The sequence below is a fragment of the Myxocyprinus asiaticus genome, chromosome 4 (genome assembly GCF_019703515.2).
Source record: "Myxocyprinus asiaticus isolate MX2 ecotype Aquarium Trade chromosome 4, UBuf_Myxa_2, whole genome shotgun sequence".
Lineage (NCBI taxonomy): Eukaryota > Metazoa > Chordata > Actinopteri > Cypriniformes > Catostomidae > Myxocyprinus > Myxocyprinus asiaticus.
Genome location: NC_059347.1, coordinates 21,247,917 through 21,263,019, shown reverse-complemented (window position 1 = coordinate 21,263,019; position 15,103 = coordinate 21,247,917). Strand labels below are relative to the sequence as shown.

Sequence of the window (15,103 nt, the reverse complement as noted above, 5' to 3'; positions counted from 1 at the left end):
ATCTCATAATGTTTGCAGATGCTATTCATGGAAATTACTGTAAAAGTGTTACCCATTTGTCAACTATCACTGCAGTTGTAAATATATTCATATAGATGGTGTAAAGAACCCTTCACTGAACATTAAATCATATTTGTTTGACTTTAACTTGGCATCTACAATATGACATCCATTTGCACAATGTCATGTGTATTTTTAGGGTTACTATTTAATAAAAGAAGGCCCCTTTTTATGTGGTAAGTCTTGTTAGAATGGAGTTCTGGTGTGTACATATGGGAACTATGGCTCTTAAATCAGGAAGTGTATTCGTAAATGGCATTAGTATATCGTGGGTAGTTATAACTTAAATGATATACTAACTGGACATACCTTCTTTTCTAAACAAGAGGTTACTTATGGATAGTGTCAGCATGTGAATGTCTCTTGTGTATACTTGCCAGTGGTATATGGCCTGCTGCCTGTAGCATAGCGAATTAACACATAACAAAAATATGTTAAAAGGTCTCCTGGGCTAATGTGTTAGCTAAATGTGTTTTACAGACTGAAATGTTTGTTGTATTTAATTTTACTTTATTAGGGATTCTTTTAAATTCAATGTATTGTGAATTTCATTTAAAATAAATGCATATTTTCTGATGAAAACCCAACTAATTCCATTGATTTCAATAAATTAATCTGAAGGTAAATAATGTACATTTTATAGAAGACATTGTAAAACAGCCAGAGACAAGCTGTGAGCAACTAGAGTCTGTTCTCTCTCAATTATAGAGTGTCTCCAAGTGCTAAAGTGTGATTTACAGCCATGTTCTGCTGTCCTGATGCCTGTATACCAGTGCCTACTGAGGTAGGATTTACTATTTCATAGAAATGTATTTTAAAAACAAAAGCACAAAGGAAGCTTTCAGATATTTAATACATCATAAATATGGATTGTTTTTAGCAGCTTATATTAATAAACCTTCCAGTTGAAGCCTTAAACGTGTCATAGTCATCCTGCTCTATGTATAAATATATTTCAGAAAGTCTGATCAACTTTGGGACACATACAGGGACACATAAGTTTTATTAAAAAAAAATTAAAAAAGACTCACTGACCTCTAAGGAATGTGGTGCCTTAATATCCACTTGTACTAATTTCCAACTTGATGTTGCATACACATCAGGCCTCCATATCTCTTCATAGTGGCCCAGCTGGTCCTTAGTGAAGACGGAGAAGAAATTCCCAATAGCTTGGTCCCTTTGATAGTAAAATGACAAGCATCCTGCCATTGGAGTGGTAGTCACTGGCGATACCAACTTGGCCACCTCCTGGAACCTTTTAGCATAAACTGAGTCCACATACATGTAATGACCTAGTTCAGAGTGGAAAAATAAAACAAAGGATAGATTCATACAGCATATTCCTTGGGGTAGGAGAGTAAGCAATTTCCAAACTACGAGAATTTGGGGTTGGGAAGATGTTGACAAAAGCTTGGGTCAGCATGATACATTCCAGCTTTTGAGTTATTGTACATTATGAAGCTGTTCTTTCAGCCTTTATTACCTCTCTCATTATTCATAGTGTGGTCATCTGGAAGGTTTGACTGAGGGTCCCGGGCCAAGCTCCCTCCAACATACCAGTTCACATTGGGATTCCACTGATTACTATAGCCACACAAGTGGTGCTCCTCAAAGTTACATTCTGAAACAGACAGAGCATTAAAGGAATAGTTCACCCAAAATTTAAATTCTATCATAATTTACTTACCCTCACCCCTAATTTACTCGTTCCAAACCAGTATGACTTTCTTTCCTATGCGAAAGACAAAAGGAGACATTTTAATAAAGATCCCCTTCCATCTTTTCAATACAATGGCAATGGATAGTGTCTCATTTTAGAGCTTAAAGGGATAGTTCACCCAAAAATGAAAATTCTCACATGATTTACTCACCCTTAATGCCATCCCAGATGTGTCTGATTTTCTTCCTTCTGCTGAACACAAATTAATATTTTTCAAAGAATATTTCAGCTCTGTATGTCCATATAATCTGAAGCTCCAAAATCCACATAAAGGTAGCATAAAAGTAATCCATATGACTCTAGTGGTTAAATCCATGTGTTCATAAACTTTATGATATGTGTGTGAGAAACAGATCAATATTTAAGTCATTTTATCATAAATTATCTCTGCCCAGTAGGGAGCAATATGCATTAAGACTGTGAATCACCAAAAACAGAAGATGAAGAATGGGAAAGTGAAACTGAAGTGGAGATTGACTGAGCAGGGAGGAGAATTTATAGTAAAAAAAAAAAAAAAGGACTTAAATATTGATCTGTTTCTCTGGAGTACTTTTATGTTGCACTTATGTGGATTTTGGAGATTAAACATTTTGGCACCCATTCACTTGCATTGTATGGACCTACTGTATAGTGCTGAGAAATTCTTCTAAAAATCTTTGTTTGTGTTCAGCAGATGAAAGAAAATCATACACATCTAGGATGGCATGAGGGTGAGTAAATGATGAAAGAATTTTCATTTTTGGGTGAACCATCCCTTTAAAAATGGACTCAAAAGGCTCATGCGTCATATTCCAAGTCTTGTGGAGCCATGCGATAGGATTTAATGAGAAACAACCCAGATTGAAAAACATTTTTTGTTAAAGGTGCACTCAGTAATTGTTTTCCTCATTTAAAAAGTTTAACATCTAAAGAAATAAATAGTAATTTTGAAACATACTGTATGTATAAAATAATGACCACTCACGTGAGATGAAGAGTTCAGTTATATCAGTAATCTTATAAAAGTTATTTTATTCTATAGGGGCGCCTCATGAGGGCAGCCATGTTAACATCACATGACCAGCCAAAGACTACTCGCTTAATCTCAGTAACTACCCCATTTTTGGACACTTTCACACATGGATTAAATTAATCCTGGTTTATTGTGCATAGTGAATTTCTACAATGGCATTGGTAACTGAAAACTACTGTGTTTGACTGAAGCAGCATCCAGGCCACTAGGTGTCAATGTATGAATGTAAGCCAACATAAGCCACTTCGACAAACTTCAAAAACTTACTGAGTACACCTTTAAAATCTTGACGTCCACAATTTCTCATGCGAATACGTGTGCCACTGTGAACGAGCTCTTCTCATAGCACTCCTGAACACACAATGGACATCAATGAACGGACCATGATATTCATCAAATCATCTCCTTTTGTCTTCTGCACAAGAAAGTTGACATGAGGGTTAGCAAATTATGAAAGGATTTTCATTTTTGGGAGAACTATTGCTTAAAACATTCAAATAATTTCCTGAGTAGAAAGTTTATTTGCTTCAGCATAACTTCCTGTCTTCAAACACAACTTTGTAGCATTTGTAATGCATCAGAGATGCTGTGCTCCATAATATGCATGACATTGTACCAGTTTAGAGTAAATATAAAACTAGAGGACCTACCAATACAGTATCCAGGGATGATGTGTATTTCAAAAACAGCAATGCTGTTTCCTTTTCCTCTGCTGGGTTTACCCTCAAATAGTAGCTGAATGTAAAATAAATAAATAAACAAAGATAAATGTAATTGGGCTGTTGACAGGGAATGGATTAATTCAACTATTCAACATTAATTTAACATCTATTCAACTGACACGAATAATGTCTATTTGTGTAACTAAAACCTAGATGACAATCTTTATATCTACGAAAGTCATTACACAACTGCTCCAGGGGCTAACACAACAATATGCTGTATATATGAACAGTATGAGATTTCACACATTCTAATCTTAGATTAAATACAATATTAGATCATTTACATCACACACCTCAAGTCAAAAGTAGCGTAATGGATTCATTTTCTTTCAAGTCATACTCATAGCACTTGTTAGTAAACAAAAGTACCATTTCTATTCCTTTATTTACAATGGGCAAGGATTACACTTAGTCTATCTTCTCAAAAGTAATTCCCACAAACAAAGTACAAGTGTCAGTGTAGTAATACAGTACAAATGGCTTGTATGATCAAAGCAGAGGCGTATCCACTGTAGTATTTACAAAGTCTCTTTTCTTCAACTCCCCTCAAACCCTCTTTATGCTTGAAATAGTCAGACAACATATACATATACATATACACAACCCCTCTGTTTCCTGTCTCTGTGCCATGTCATGCAGATACCTGGTAAGCCCCAGACATATTACGGAGGTCCACACTGGCAATAAGCCAACTGTCTGAGGGTTTCTCCGCTGTCCATAAGGTGTAGTCAAAGTTCTCACCCTCAGGTCGTAAGTGGAGTTGAAGAGAGCCCGAGCCAGTGATTTGATAGACTAACCGCACACAACTCCATTCACGGATCTGCAACTCTGGGCTGACCAGAATATACTTTTCTTTGTCACCAACAGACAGGGAGTCTGCTGTGATGAAGCGACCTAAAGGAAGAGGAATAATTTCAATTGCATGCATTAAAAAATTGTTGGGGTCACCTACTGTCCATTTCTGTGTGTATGTTTTAACTGTTGATTTAATAAGTTTATGTCTAAAGGCAGAATTTAAAAAAAAAAATTTTTTTGAGAAAGAAAATGTATGATTGTTTAAAACACTCAACAATTTTCATTGGGGGCTTGCCAGCTATAACAATGTAGTTGGAAGTGCTACAGACAAATCAATCAAATAATCCATACAAACAGATATCTGGGTCACACAGAGTTAGCAGTAATGAACAGAAACATCTTCACAAATAAAGTAAATTAAATGAATGGGTGGTCCGTGAAGCACTATGCTAAATTTTGTGTCAAAAACAGGTGTGATCCATATCAGCCTCTCAAAAATGTAAAACAAACACTCCCTTAACAGTCCCTTTATTGACTCCAATTTAATGGAGAGACTGTTTAGAGCAAAGAAATAGACTACTATTTCACATTTTAACAGTTTAATTAAAAGTTTGAGAAGAAATATCAATTGTCAGAAAGAAAGCAATCACAGATGTTGTGCATTTATCAAATTTTCACTTACTAATATGCATAAAACTTCCACATGATATAAAAGTGTTTTGCCACGGTTAGCTTTAGCGATCTTCTTTGATACCTCCAGATGTTCCCATGGTGATTCATTCCAGGTGCCAGATGAGAGCTATGTCTCTAATTTTTTCTTTTCTCCTCATGCCTTCTTGCAAAAACACACTAATTTCCTACACTTTGGTTTGGCTCATTGTAGGATATTTCTCATGTATTTAGTCCATGAGCAAAATACAATCCACTTCTCAGGCCAAGACTCACAGGAATATCTGAGCTTGGTGTTTAAATTGGTGAAATCATGTCTCTTGTAAGATCCATTGACATTAGTCCTCATTTTGGTTGGCTGGGTATGATGAAATTCAGTTACCACAAAGCAGTGTTAACAACACCTCCCATGATTGTATTAGCATCATCAGAAGGTCAACAGACAGTTCATCTGAGCTTTCAAAACTAGCACAGGTGGAACATATTTCATGCCCAAAATATAGGGTGAAAGAACTGATGTCATTGGCCTACATAGTTTATTCCAGCCACATACAAATATTTGCTGATTCAGTTAACCTACCAGGTCTTCTGAACTTTTCAAGACAAAAACAATTATAGCTCCAATGGACAGTGGGAATGATGCATTGAATTTTCATTTTTGGGTGAACTATTCCTTCAGTGGCAAAATGGCAGAGGATTCTCTCTACAAACTTACAACCCCACTGCAGCAGCTGTTTTAGAGTGATTGCACATTGTGGGGTTTTACGTAGCCCACTTCTATGCATCCGTATAAGGGTTAGAACTCTATGAATGTCGGCTGTACATCTCCAAATGCCTACAATTATTTCTGCAGCTGTCTGAAAACGACTGGCTGGAGGAATAAGATTAACAGATCCACTATCCAATCTCCAGACTCTCTCGTCCTTTTTCTCTCTCACTCCGTCCATATTTCTAGTTTCTTGGCTGGCTGTACATTCAATCAATAAATTAAAATAAACACTCTAAATAATACAAAGACAGGCAATCATCATCACAGACAGCCATAGGGACATTTTTATTATGTAACAAATATTTATATTTATATATTGGAAATTCTGACCAAATTCATTAAAAAACATTTATCAGCACTCTATTGCTCCCACTTTCCTGAAACTAAGAAGTCTGATTCTACTGTTTCCACCACAATGTCTGTGTTGTCTAGGAAACCAAACAGAGGCACACATTTGTAGCCCAGTCTTTTTTTATAGCTCTATTTATTGACGTGTGGAAAACTAGAACACACAATCCATGCTCAAAAGGCTGAGACAGGGGCGACATCTTGCCAGTTACAACCGCCCAATGTACGTTCACAGGATTATACTTCATTCATTGCACTTCAGTTTACAGTCAGTCAAAAGCATCTCCTCTATTTCCCCAAAACAGCTGAGCCCACCCAATTGTTCACCAGCCACATTTTTAAGAATGGCCATTAAGAAAACTAAAGCAATGACACCAAGGCTTATTTTTGGAACTGTCACGTATTCCCTGTGTTGTTGCTTAGACTTTTATTTTGAAATTCTTGTTTAGTACCCTGTTCCTGTTTCCTGTTAATTTTGTAGTCCTTTGTAGTTTCTTTTATGATTGGTTTTCCCCTGATTGTTTTTCCCAGGTGTTCATCGTTTCCTTGTTTGCCCATTTGTATTTAAGTCCTTGTTTCCCCTGGTTTCTTTTTAGTCTTTACATGTGTTGTCATGTTCTGTGCTTGGTTTGCCGTGTTTTGTTTTTTACATTCTGAGTTTCTTTGTTTATCCTTTTGTTAATAAAGCTGCGTTTAGGGGTCACGTGACGCCATGCAAGGAGCGGACGTGTGAGCGACGAGCTCTGCGCACTTTGCTGAATTTTCGATTATTCTCATGTTATAATCTGGTGAAATTTGATACACCCAGTTACACATTTGCCCTTTGTTGCAAAACATGGCAAAGAAATCAAAATCCTCGGGCTCTGGAGACATTAAAAGACACTTAGGTGTTCAGGATGAAAGCCCCGACAGGCCTACAGACCGAGGACTCGATTTGGATGCCACGGCGGGAGAGGAGATCCAGCGTCAGTTGTCCAACATGTCAGTGATGTTAACGAAGATTCTTGCTAACTTGGAGGATCTCGCTGTAATACGTCGATCGATTACGGCGATGGAAACAAAATTCTCTGAGTTAGCTACAAGATTGTAGACTGATGTTGAAAAACGAATCGATTTTCTGGAATCTTCGGAGAGGGAATTAATCGCTAATCTGCCCGCGACCAAAGTTGATTTGGAACATCTCCTTGAAAAGCTTGAAGATCTTGAGAATAGAAACCGCAGGAATGTTCGAATTGTTGGAATTCCTGAGCATGAGGAGGGCAGAGATATGGTGAAATTCCTAGACAAGTTTTTCCCGAGTCTGCTCGACATAACAGGCCACAAGCTGGAAATCGAGCAAGCTCACAGAGTCCCAGCTCACAGATCTGCTGAGGGAGACAGGCCCAGATCGATTCTGGCCAGATTTCTGAGATCATCCAATAAAGATCTTGTGTTGCGCCAGGCGAGGAGCAAAGGTAAGCTTTCTTGGAAGAACCATAATATTTTCTTGTTCCCGGACTTTGCGAGTTCGACAAGAGAGAAACGCGATCGGTTCAAGGAATGCAAGAAACTCTTACATCAGAAAAAGATCTCGTTCGCTCTGATGTTTCCAGCAAAACTGAGAATAGAAACGAAGGTCGGTCGCAAAGTATTCACATGTCCAAATCAGGCAATATCTTTTATAGAATCAATGTCTGAGTAAACCATTGAATGTTTCTCATGTGAGTGGGCCTGACTTGCTGTACTTACTCTTGAGGAAGCTGGGCGACATTTTAGGTTTTATGCATTGGCTCCGCCGTGCGGCTGGAGCTTGTTTTGTGAATAACACTTTCCTTAAAGAAACTTTTGCATTTAAGTTCCCGGACAGTTTGAGAGTGGATACTACCGATGACCGCAAAATAACTACATACTCACACAAAGGATGTCTTTTATAGTGCTGACGGATTATGTAAGTCATGGTATATACTTTTATGCAGCCTCTGAGTGAACTGACTCAATCATCCGGGGAACCGGGATGCCGGTTTTGTTTCTTTTTGTATTGGTTCCGCCTAGTGGCTGGAGCTTGTTCTATTGAATAACACTCCTTTGGAACAGCTGTGGATTAATCTGTTCGTTCTCCGTGCTTACTCCTGCTGGCTGGAGTTTGTTTTGTTGAGTATTTTTACGGGACATTGGAATGATTACGTCATCCGCTGAACTCATAACAGCCAGCTCACTGAACATTCGTTTGTCTGTCCGAGGAATCTGAACAGTTTTATATCAGCTGGAATTTGTTTTGTGGAAGATCACACCTTTGAGACAGTTCTGTGAATGAATCTACATGTTCTTTGTGTTCATTCTTCCTATTGACTGGGTTTATTTCACAAAGTATTTTCTGTTATGTAATTTAAATTGAGCAATCCGATGCCAAAGTTGTCGTGGGGACTCATGGGCGTTTATGGACCTTTTGAGTTTAGAGGGATTGTCACCGGTTGGCGCTGTCGTGCACGGGGTTAATGCACACGTTTTTCTTTTTTCTGTTTGTTTTGTTTGGGGGGATGTTCGGGGGTTTGATTGTTTCACTAATGGGGAATGTGGTCTGTATAATTTTGTTTTTCACACACAATTTTTTTATTTTTTTTATATCAATATGTCAGTTGTTAATATGAGTGGATTGTCTCTCTCCACATGGAATGTGAATGGGTTGGGGCACCCCATAAAAAGAAGGAAGGTTATTTCTTTTCTTAAACGTAAGAAATATGATATGGTGTTTCTTCAAGAAACACATCTCTCCCTGCAGGAAGCTGAAAAATTTGGGATGATATGGGGTGGACATGTTTTCTTTAGTGCTGACAAGTAAGAGCAAGGGAGTCATTATATTGGTAAATAAACATCTACAATTCAAATGTCTCAAACAGAGCAAAGATAAATTAGGAAGAGTAATTATTGTTTTAGCTGAAATTCAAGGGCAAAGGTTGATTTTGGCTAATATTTACGTACCTAACGCTGATGATCAGGGCTTTTTTATAGATCTTGAAGGGATGTTGCAAACCGCTGGCACCCCTCATGATATAATATTGGGAGGAGACTTTAATCTTTTGATGGACTCAGTCCTTGATCATAGTGAAGCAAAAGTGTGTAAGCCCCCTAGAGCAACAATGACGCTTCACAGGATGTGTAAAAATCTTGGTCTTTCGGATATTTGGAGACTTTTGAACCCGTCCGGTAGGGACTATACATTTTTTTCATCAGTCCATAAGATTTATTCTAGAATAGAATATTCTAGAATAAATATTTTTTTTATATCCAAATCCCTAATTTCATTTGTTGTTGATTGCTCAATTGGAAACATTTTAGTCTCAGATCACACCCTGGTAAGTTTAGAGGTGTTGCCACATATGGAGAAAAAGAAATCATATAGTTGGTGCCTTAATGTATCCCTTCTGCAAAATCCTGATTTCCAACAGATGTTAAAGACTGAAATCAACATTTATATGGAGACCAACTGGTCCTCGGTATCCTCTGTGGGCGTGGCTTGGGAGGCACTTAAGGCGGTTCTTAGGGGTCGGATCATACAGTATGCCTCATTCATCAAAAAATCCAAAGCACGAGAACTTGTGGAGTTGGAAGGAAATATTAAAAGTGCAGAGGCAGAGCTGAAGCGCCGTATGTCAGCTGATGGCCTCAGAGAATTGACCCGATTGAAATATAGATATAATACTATTTTGTCACAGAAGGTGGAGTTTTGGTTATTCAGGGCAAGACAGTCATACTCTGAGTCGGGTGACAAAGCAGGGAAGCTTTTGGCTAGATATATAAAGCAGAGAAAGTCTTTTTCTACCATTCCCTCAGTGAAATCTGCTGGTGGTGAAATTGTTACCTCAGCCATTGATATTAATAATGCCTTTAAAGAGTTCTACACTGATCTTTATAGTTCCACGTCTTCATCTACTTATGAAGATATTAGAAACTTTGTGGAACTATTAGATCTTCCTAAACTGACGATTGAGCAAAAAACTGTTTATCCTTTTGTTAATAAAGCTGCATTTAGATCCTCATTCCTCGCCTGCCTCGTCACAGGAACAGGTCACATTTAAGCCACAAAGGTTATGGAAAATGCATAAATATTAATAGGAATTTACAAGACAATAAATGGGAAAAAACCAACAACAAAGCTACTGACATGTGTCTCTGGCAAGATGGTGTGGGGAGGGGGGGTATTGAGTATGGATCATACACGCTTATTAAATATCTCTGTATATATATTGCATTCTAAAGATATTCTTAATACCTTATAATAAACCTTATTAGTTGTCTATTCTTGCAAATAATTGCAACCACATTTATAATACAATATTATTGTATTTTTTTTTTTTTTTATAGTATAATTAAACAATTAAAACATATGGTCAACACCAAATTTTATGCACTGGGGGAAAAAAGTGTTAACCAAAACATGTGCTTCATGTTAGCATCTTAACCGGTTTTATTCGTCATACATTTTACTTAACATCACTGAATCAACCTAAATACATTAGGTTACACCTCTCACGGTCCTGTCACTCTGGGTTTTTGTCTGACAGGACCATGGCATGTCTGTCTTGTGTTTCGTTGTCTGTCTTTGTGTGAGCGCATGGTTTCGGTTGTATTCCCTGCCATGTGCTCTTTGGTCCATCTTGTTTCATGTCCGGAGCATGTGTCTGGATCCTGACTTCCTGTCTGGTTCGGTTTTGGTTGTATTCCCTGCCGTGCACACTTCGGCCTGTCTTGTTTCATGTCCGGAGCATGGTGTCTGGATCCTGACTTCCTGTCTTGTTCGGCTTCGGTTGTATTCCCTGCCGTGCGCTCTTCGGTCTTGTTTTATGACCGGAGCATGGTGTCTGGATCCTCATCATGTTGCGTTGCGTGCCCGGGTCGCGAGATGTCTTCATGCTGTGCTGAAGTTCGGTCACTTCAGTCTAAGGTGCCCAGTGTGTGTGTGGCCGAACTCTCGCACAGGTGTCCCATCATGTTTTTGACGCCTGTTGCGTGCCTGTACGATCAGGTTTTGTTTAGTGTGAGAATGCGTGGCATCGCTTTGTTTGGCATTGCTACGCGTTCTCTCGTCTTGTTTGTCGGTTGGCATGGGCGTATATTGCCTTATTGTCTTGTTGACAATAAGTGCGCACATTGAGTGATGTGCACTCATGCCATTCAGTGTTTTGTTGTCTTGTGAGAGCACATGGCTTTGTTTTGTTTCTGTGTCTCTCTGTCTTACATCATACCCCGCCTCCTAGTTTGCCCATTATTATTTTATTAGTCACACCTGCCCTGTCTTGTTAACCTTTTGAGTTCTCTCCCTATTTTAGTCTCCTCGTGTTTGCTGTCCAGTGCCAGTTTGTCTTATTTCCAGTCTTGTTTGTTCTCCTTTGTCGGTCCTGCCAGTCAGTCTTGTTGCTCTTTCCCTGGTTCCTGTTTTCCAGTCCGGTCGGTCCTGTTCCCTGTTTCCCCTGTCTAGCATGGATTATTTACTTTGTGTTTTTCCCCTTCGGGTAGTTTATGTTGTTTTTTTCCCCCTTGTGAGAGTTTGAGTTTTTTCCCTTTATTTTTTGTAATCAATAAATTCCTTTTTTGAACTCTGCTATTGGGTCCTGCCTCTGCATCCATGACAACACCAACTAAACTAATTTTAAGGCTTAAATTAGGTAGAAATAACTCCTTAAGGAAACAATTGCAGGTTACTTTTTACAGTGTCTGTGTTATCGTGTGATTTAATGTATTACACTCTTCAAAGATGTAACCATGAATAGGTAAGTATTTTAATATATTCTAACTATAGTTACAATTAACCTACTTATGAAAAGACTGTGGTTTACAATGTGTATTATAATTAATTATGAATACCTTTATAATGCACTACATACAGCATGGGGCGGCAAGTGTAAAATGCCTAATTTCAAGGACCAAATGAATTGCAAGATAAAAAATGCAGGATTTTATGATGAAATGCAATTACACTAAAATGCATTTTGAGTACAGAAATACAAAAGCCAGTTGCATTTTCTCTATGAAAATGTGAAGTCAGCGCTTCATTTCGTGCACAAAATTCTAAACCAAAAACTGTTCTCATGCACGAAATAGAGACAAGTTCCTTACATTTCGTGGACATAAGGATGAATTTACATTTGATTAAGTGGACAACAGAAAACACAATGCACTCAGTATGCCACAAAATGCAATTTGTTGATGAAAGGGGTTGTCTGGATCATGATTTTTGTACAATCAATTTCGTGATCAAGGCAACTCCTTTGTGGACGAAGGAGCTGTCATCCACAACGAAAGAGTTGTGGATTTATTTATTCTACATGAAAAACCACTAAATGGATTTTACAAAAATCACTTTGTGAACGAAATGCATTTTGTGATATGCTGAATCACGAAATGGAATGTACAAAACTGATTTTGAGGAAGAAATGCATTTTGTGATCCAGACAACTCATTTTGTAGACGAAGTGCATAGACATGACGAATCATGAAATGGAATTTACAAAAATCATTTTGTGGAAAAAATGCATTTCATAACATACTGAATCTCAAAATGGAGTTTACAAAACTAAATTTGTAGATGACATTTTGTGATCCAGACAACCCCTTTCATGGATGAAATGCATATCTTATTCACAAAATGAGCATTTTGTTGACAAAATGCATTTTGTTACATACTGGGTGCATTTTTTCCACAAAAGGTGTTTTCTGTAATCCACGAAATGAAGAGTACATTCATTCTTATGTCCAGGACCATAGGTAATGGGATTAAAGGTAGTAACAATTCTAGGGGCACACAGGTCCAGGGGGGGCCCACAAAAAAAAAAAAAAAATGTATCCCCTTTTCTCCCGATTTGGAATGCCCAATTCCCACAACTTAGTAGGTCCTCATGGTGGCGCGGTTACTCACCTCAATCCAGGTGGTGGAGGACAAGTCTCAGTTGCCTCTACTTCTGAGACAGTCAATCCGCACATCTTATCATGTGGCTTGCTGTGCATGACACCGCGGAGACTCACAGCATGTGGAGGCTCATGCTACTCTCCGCGATCCGAGCACAACTTACCACGCGCCCCACTGAGAGTGAGAACCCCTAATCGCGACCACAAGGAGGTTACATAATCAAACATTCAGTACCATGGCGCGATGAGGGCGATTGACTGTGTTCCGCGAATGCTACAGGGTCCTTGAATAACGTATAACATGTGGGTAAGGGCAGCCGGTGGAGTTTCTGGTGCCCCCCTAGGGTAAGACTGTGCCCCCCTAGGGAGTTGGTATCCTACGCAGACTGCGTAATATGCGTACAGGGAGCGGCGGTTCTGTGGTAGCCTAATGGTATTTTTCTGAAAGTGATTAGTCTAATGGCTTATTAGTTTCAACAAAACCAAACTGGCTTTGGCTGAACCTGACAGCTTCTTCAATTTGTGTCAATATTCTATATAAGACTAATTGAATTTATATCACTGAAATCGACACGACTGCTCCCATTATGGCCTAATTTCTCCCCTTTTTCTGGACGACCAAAAGGGCACCTTTTGATTTGTGAATGAAAGGGGCAGGGCTTGCGCCCCTGCTGTCCCCATTCTGTGCACGTCAGTGGCCCAGACCAATACACAGTCAGGGGGCCCAAAATTTGTTGCTACAGCCCTGCTTATCTCCACAAAATTGAAGGAACTTGTCTCAGTTTCGTGCACAAAATCAGTTTTTGGTTTAGTTTTGGTAAAGTGCCAACTTTACATTTTCGTACAGGACAAAATGCAACTGGCTTTTGTCTATCTGTGCGCGAAAAGCATTTAAGTGCAGTTGTATTTAGTCATGAAATGCATTTTGTTTCAAGTCATCAATTTAGTCCACAAAATTAGGCATTTTACACTTAGTACAGGCATCATTGAAAATGTCGTGCAACTCTTTCAAAACAAATTGTTTCCCATTAATAAACTCCAAAGCTTCCAGTGTTGGCATTGACATTTTTGCAACCTGTTGCGATTTAAACTTTATGTCAAGGATGAATGCATTCATTCTCAACTGATCAAATAATAAACTCTACAATAAGAAACCTAGTTTCTCATACCTTCTTCGTTAATGGCCCAGGCAGCGTAAGCGGGATCAGACGTGTAGCCGCAGCCGTCCAGTTCAAAACTGCAGGATCCGCTCAAGAGCTGCGGCTGAGCTCTCACTACAAGAGCGACAACTGGCGAGGGGATAACATATCACACAGAGTGTTAAAAAAAAAAAAAATGAAAGAGGTACCTGAAGAACATTTAACTCACATTTAGGTGCATAAAAGTTGTCTATTCCTCACCGATGGATAAAGTCCACGTTGATGAAACGGCAGTATATTGATCTTGCACAAAAGTATAGAAGGTTGCAAGCAACCGATTTACAAGCCAGATATTCAGATCAATCGAGCGCTTACATATCAAGAACTTCAGGAAAAAGTGATGACTTACCCAGAAAGGTTGATAGGTGAAGCAAACTCATGGCAAAAGTTGGAGAGGGATGCTGAGTGGAAGAGTAAATGTCCACTAACGCAGATTGCGTACGGTAAGACAGCGTGATTTCACAACGTACCGTTACTGTTGCGTTTACTTGAACTCTCCATGCTTCGAATTTGGCTAAACTGAACAGACTGTGGGAGGAGGGAGTGGTTGGCTGTTGAGGTGTCTGTTTCAGAGCAGGCAATCATTTCAGTAACTAATTCTTTAGTGAGGAGATCTTTGATTAAGTGGTGTTTAAAAATTAATTGGCTCTTGCAATGAATGATTACCAGTTGGATAAAACCAAAAACATTGCAGTATTTAGCTACTCTCAGTAAAATAGTGTCTGTTTTTATGGCATGGATTTTTAATGCTTAGATGTGGTGTCTTCAGTGTAACAGTAGACCTACAGACAGTACTACACATACCTACTGTAAATATGAAAATATTCTCGAGGCACCATGTGGTGTTCTTTAGATGCCACACTGGCTTAACCTTCTGAAGAACCTTCTAGGTAATCTTTAAATTAGTCTTAAATACATTGTTTA

The 15,103-nt window shown here is 38.7% G+C and overlaps 1 protein-coding gene across 2 annotated transcripts in view; it reads right to left on the bottom strand.

Annotated features, from left to right (window-relative positions):
- The window catches only part of mamdc2a (MAM domain containing 2a), a 40,993-nt gene extending 26,300 nt beyond the window's left edge, over positions 1 to 14,693 (bottom strand). For both annotated transcript variants that reach the window (XM_051696025.1, XM_051696027.1), the window contains exons 1-6: positions 14,529 to 14,693; positions 14,150 to 14,269; positions 4,161 to 4,411; positions 3,443 to 3,527; positions 1,544 to 1,681; positions 1,096 to 1,352 (exon numbers count right to left, since the gene is read on the bottom strand). In XM_051696025.1, the coding sequence (XP_051551985.1) occupies positions 1,096 to 1,352; positions 1,544 to 1,681; positions 3,443 to 3,527; positions 4,161 to 4,411; positions 14,150 to 14,269; positions 14,529 to 14,559 (882 nt within the window). In that variant the 5' untranslated portion in view covers positions 14,560 to 14,693. The remainder of the gene's footprint in view (positions 1 to 1,095; positions 1,353 to 1,543; positions 1,682 to 3,442; positions 3,528 to 4,160; positions 4,412 to 14,149; positions 14,270 to 14,528) is intronic.
- Between the last annotated feature and the right edge of the window lie 410 nt (positions 14,694 to 15,103).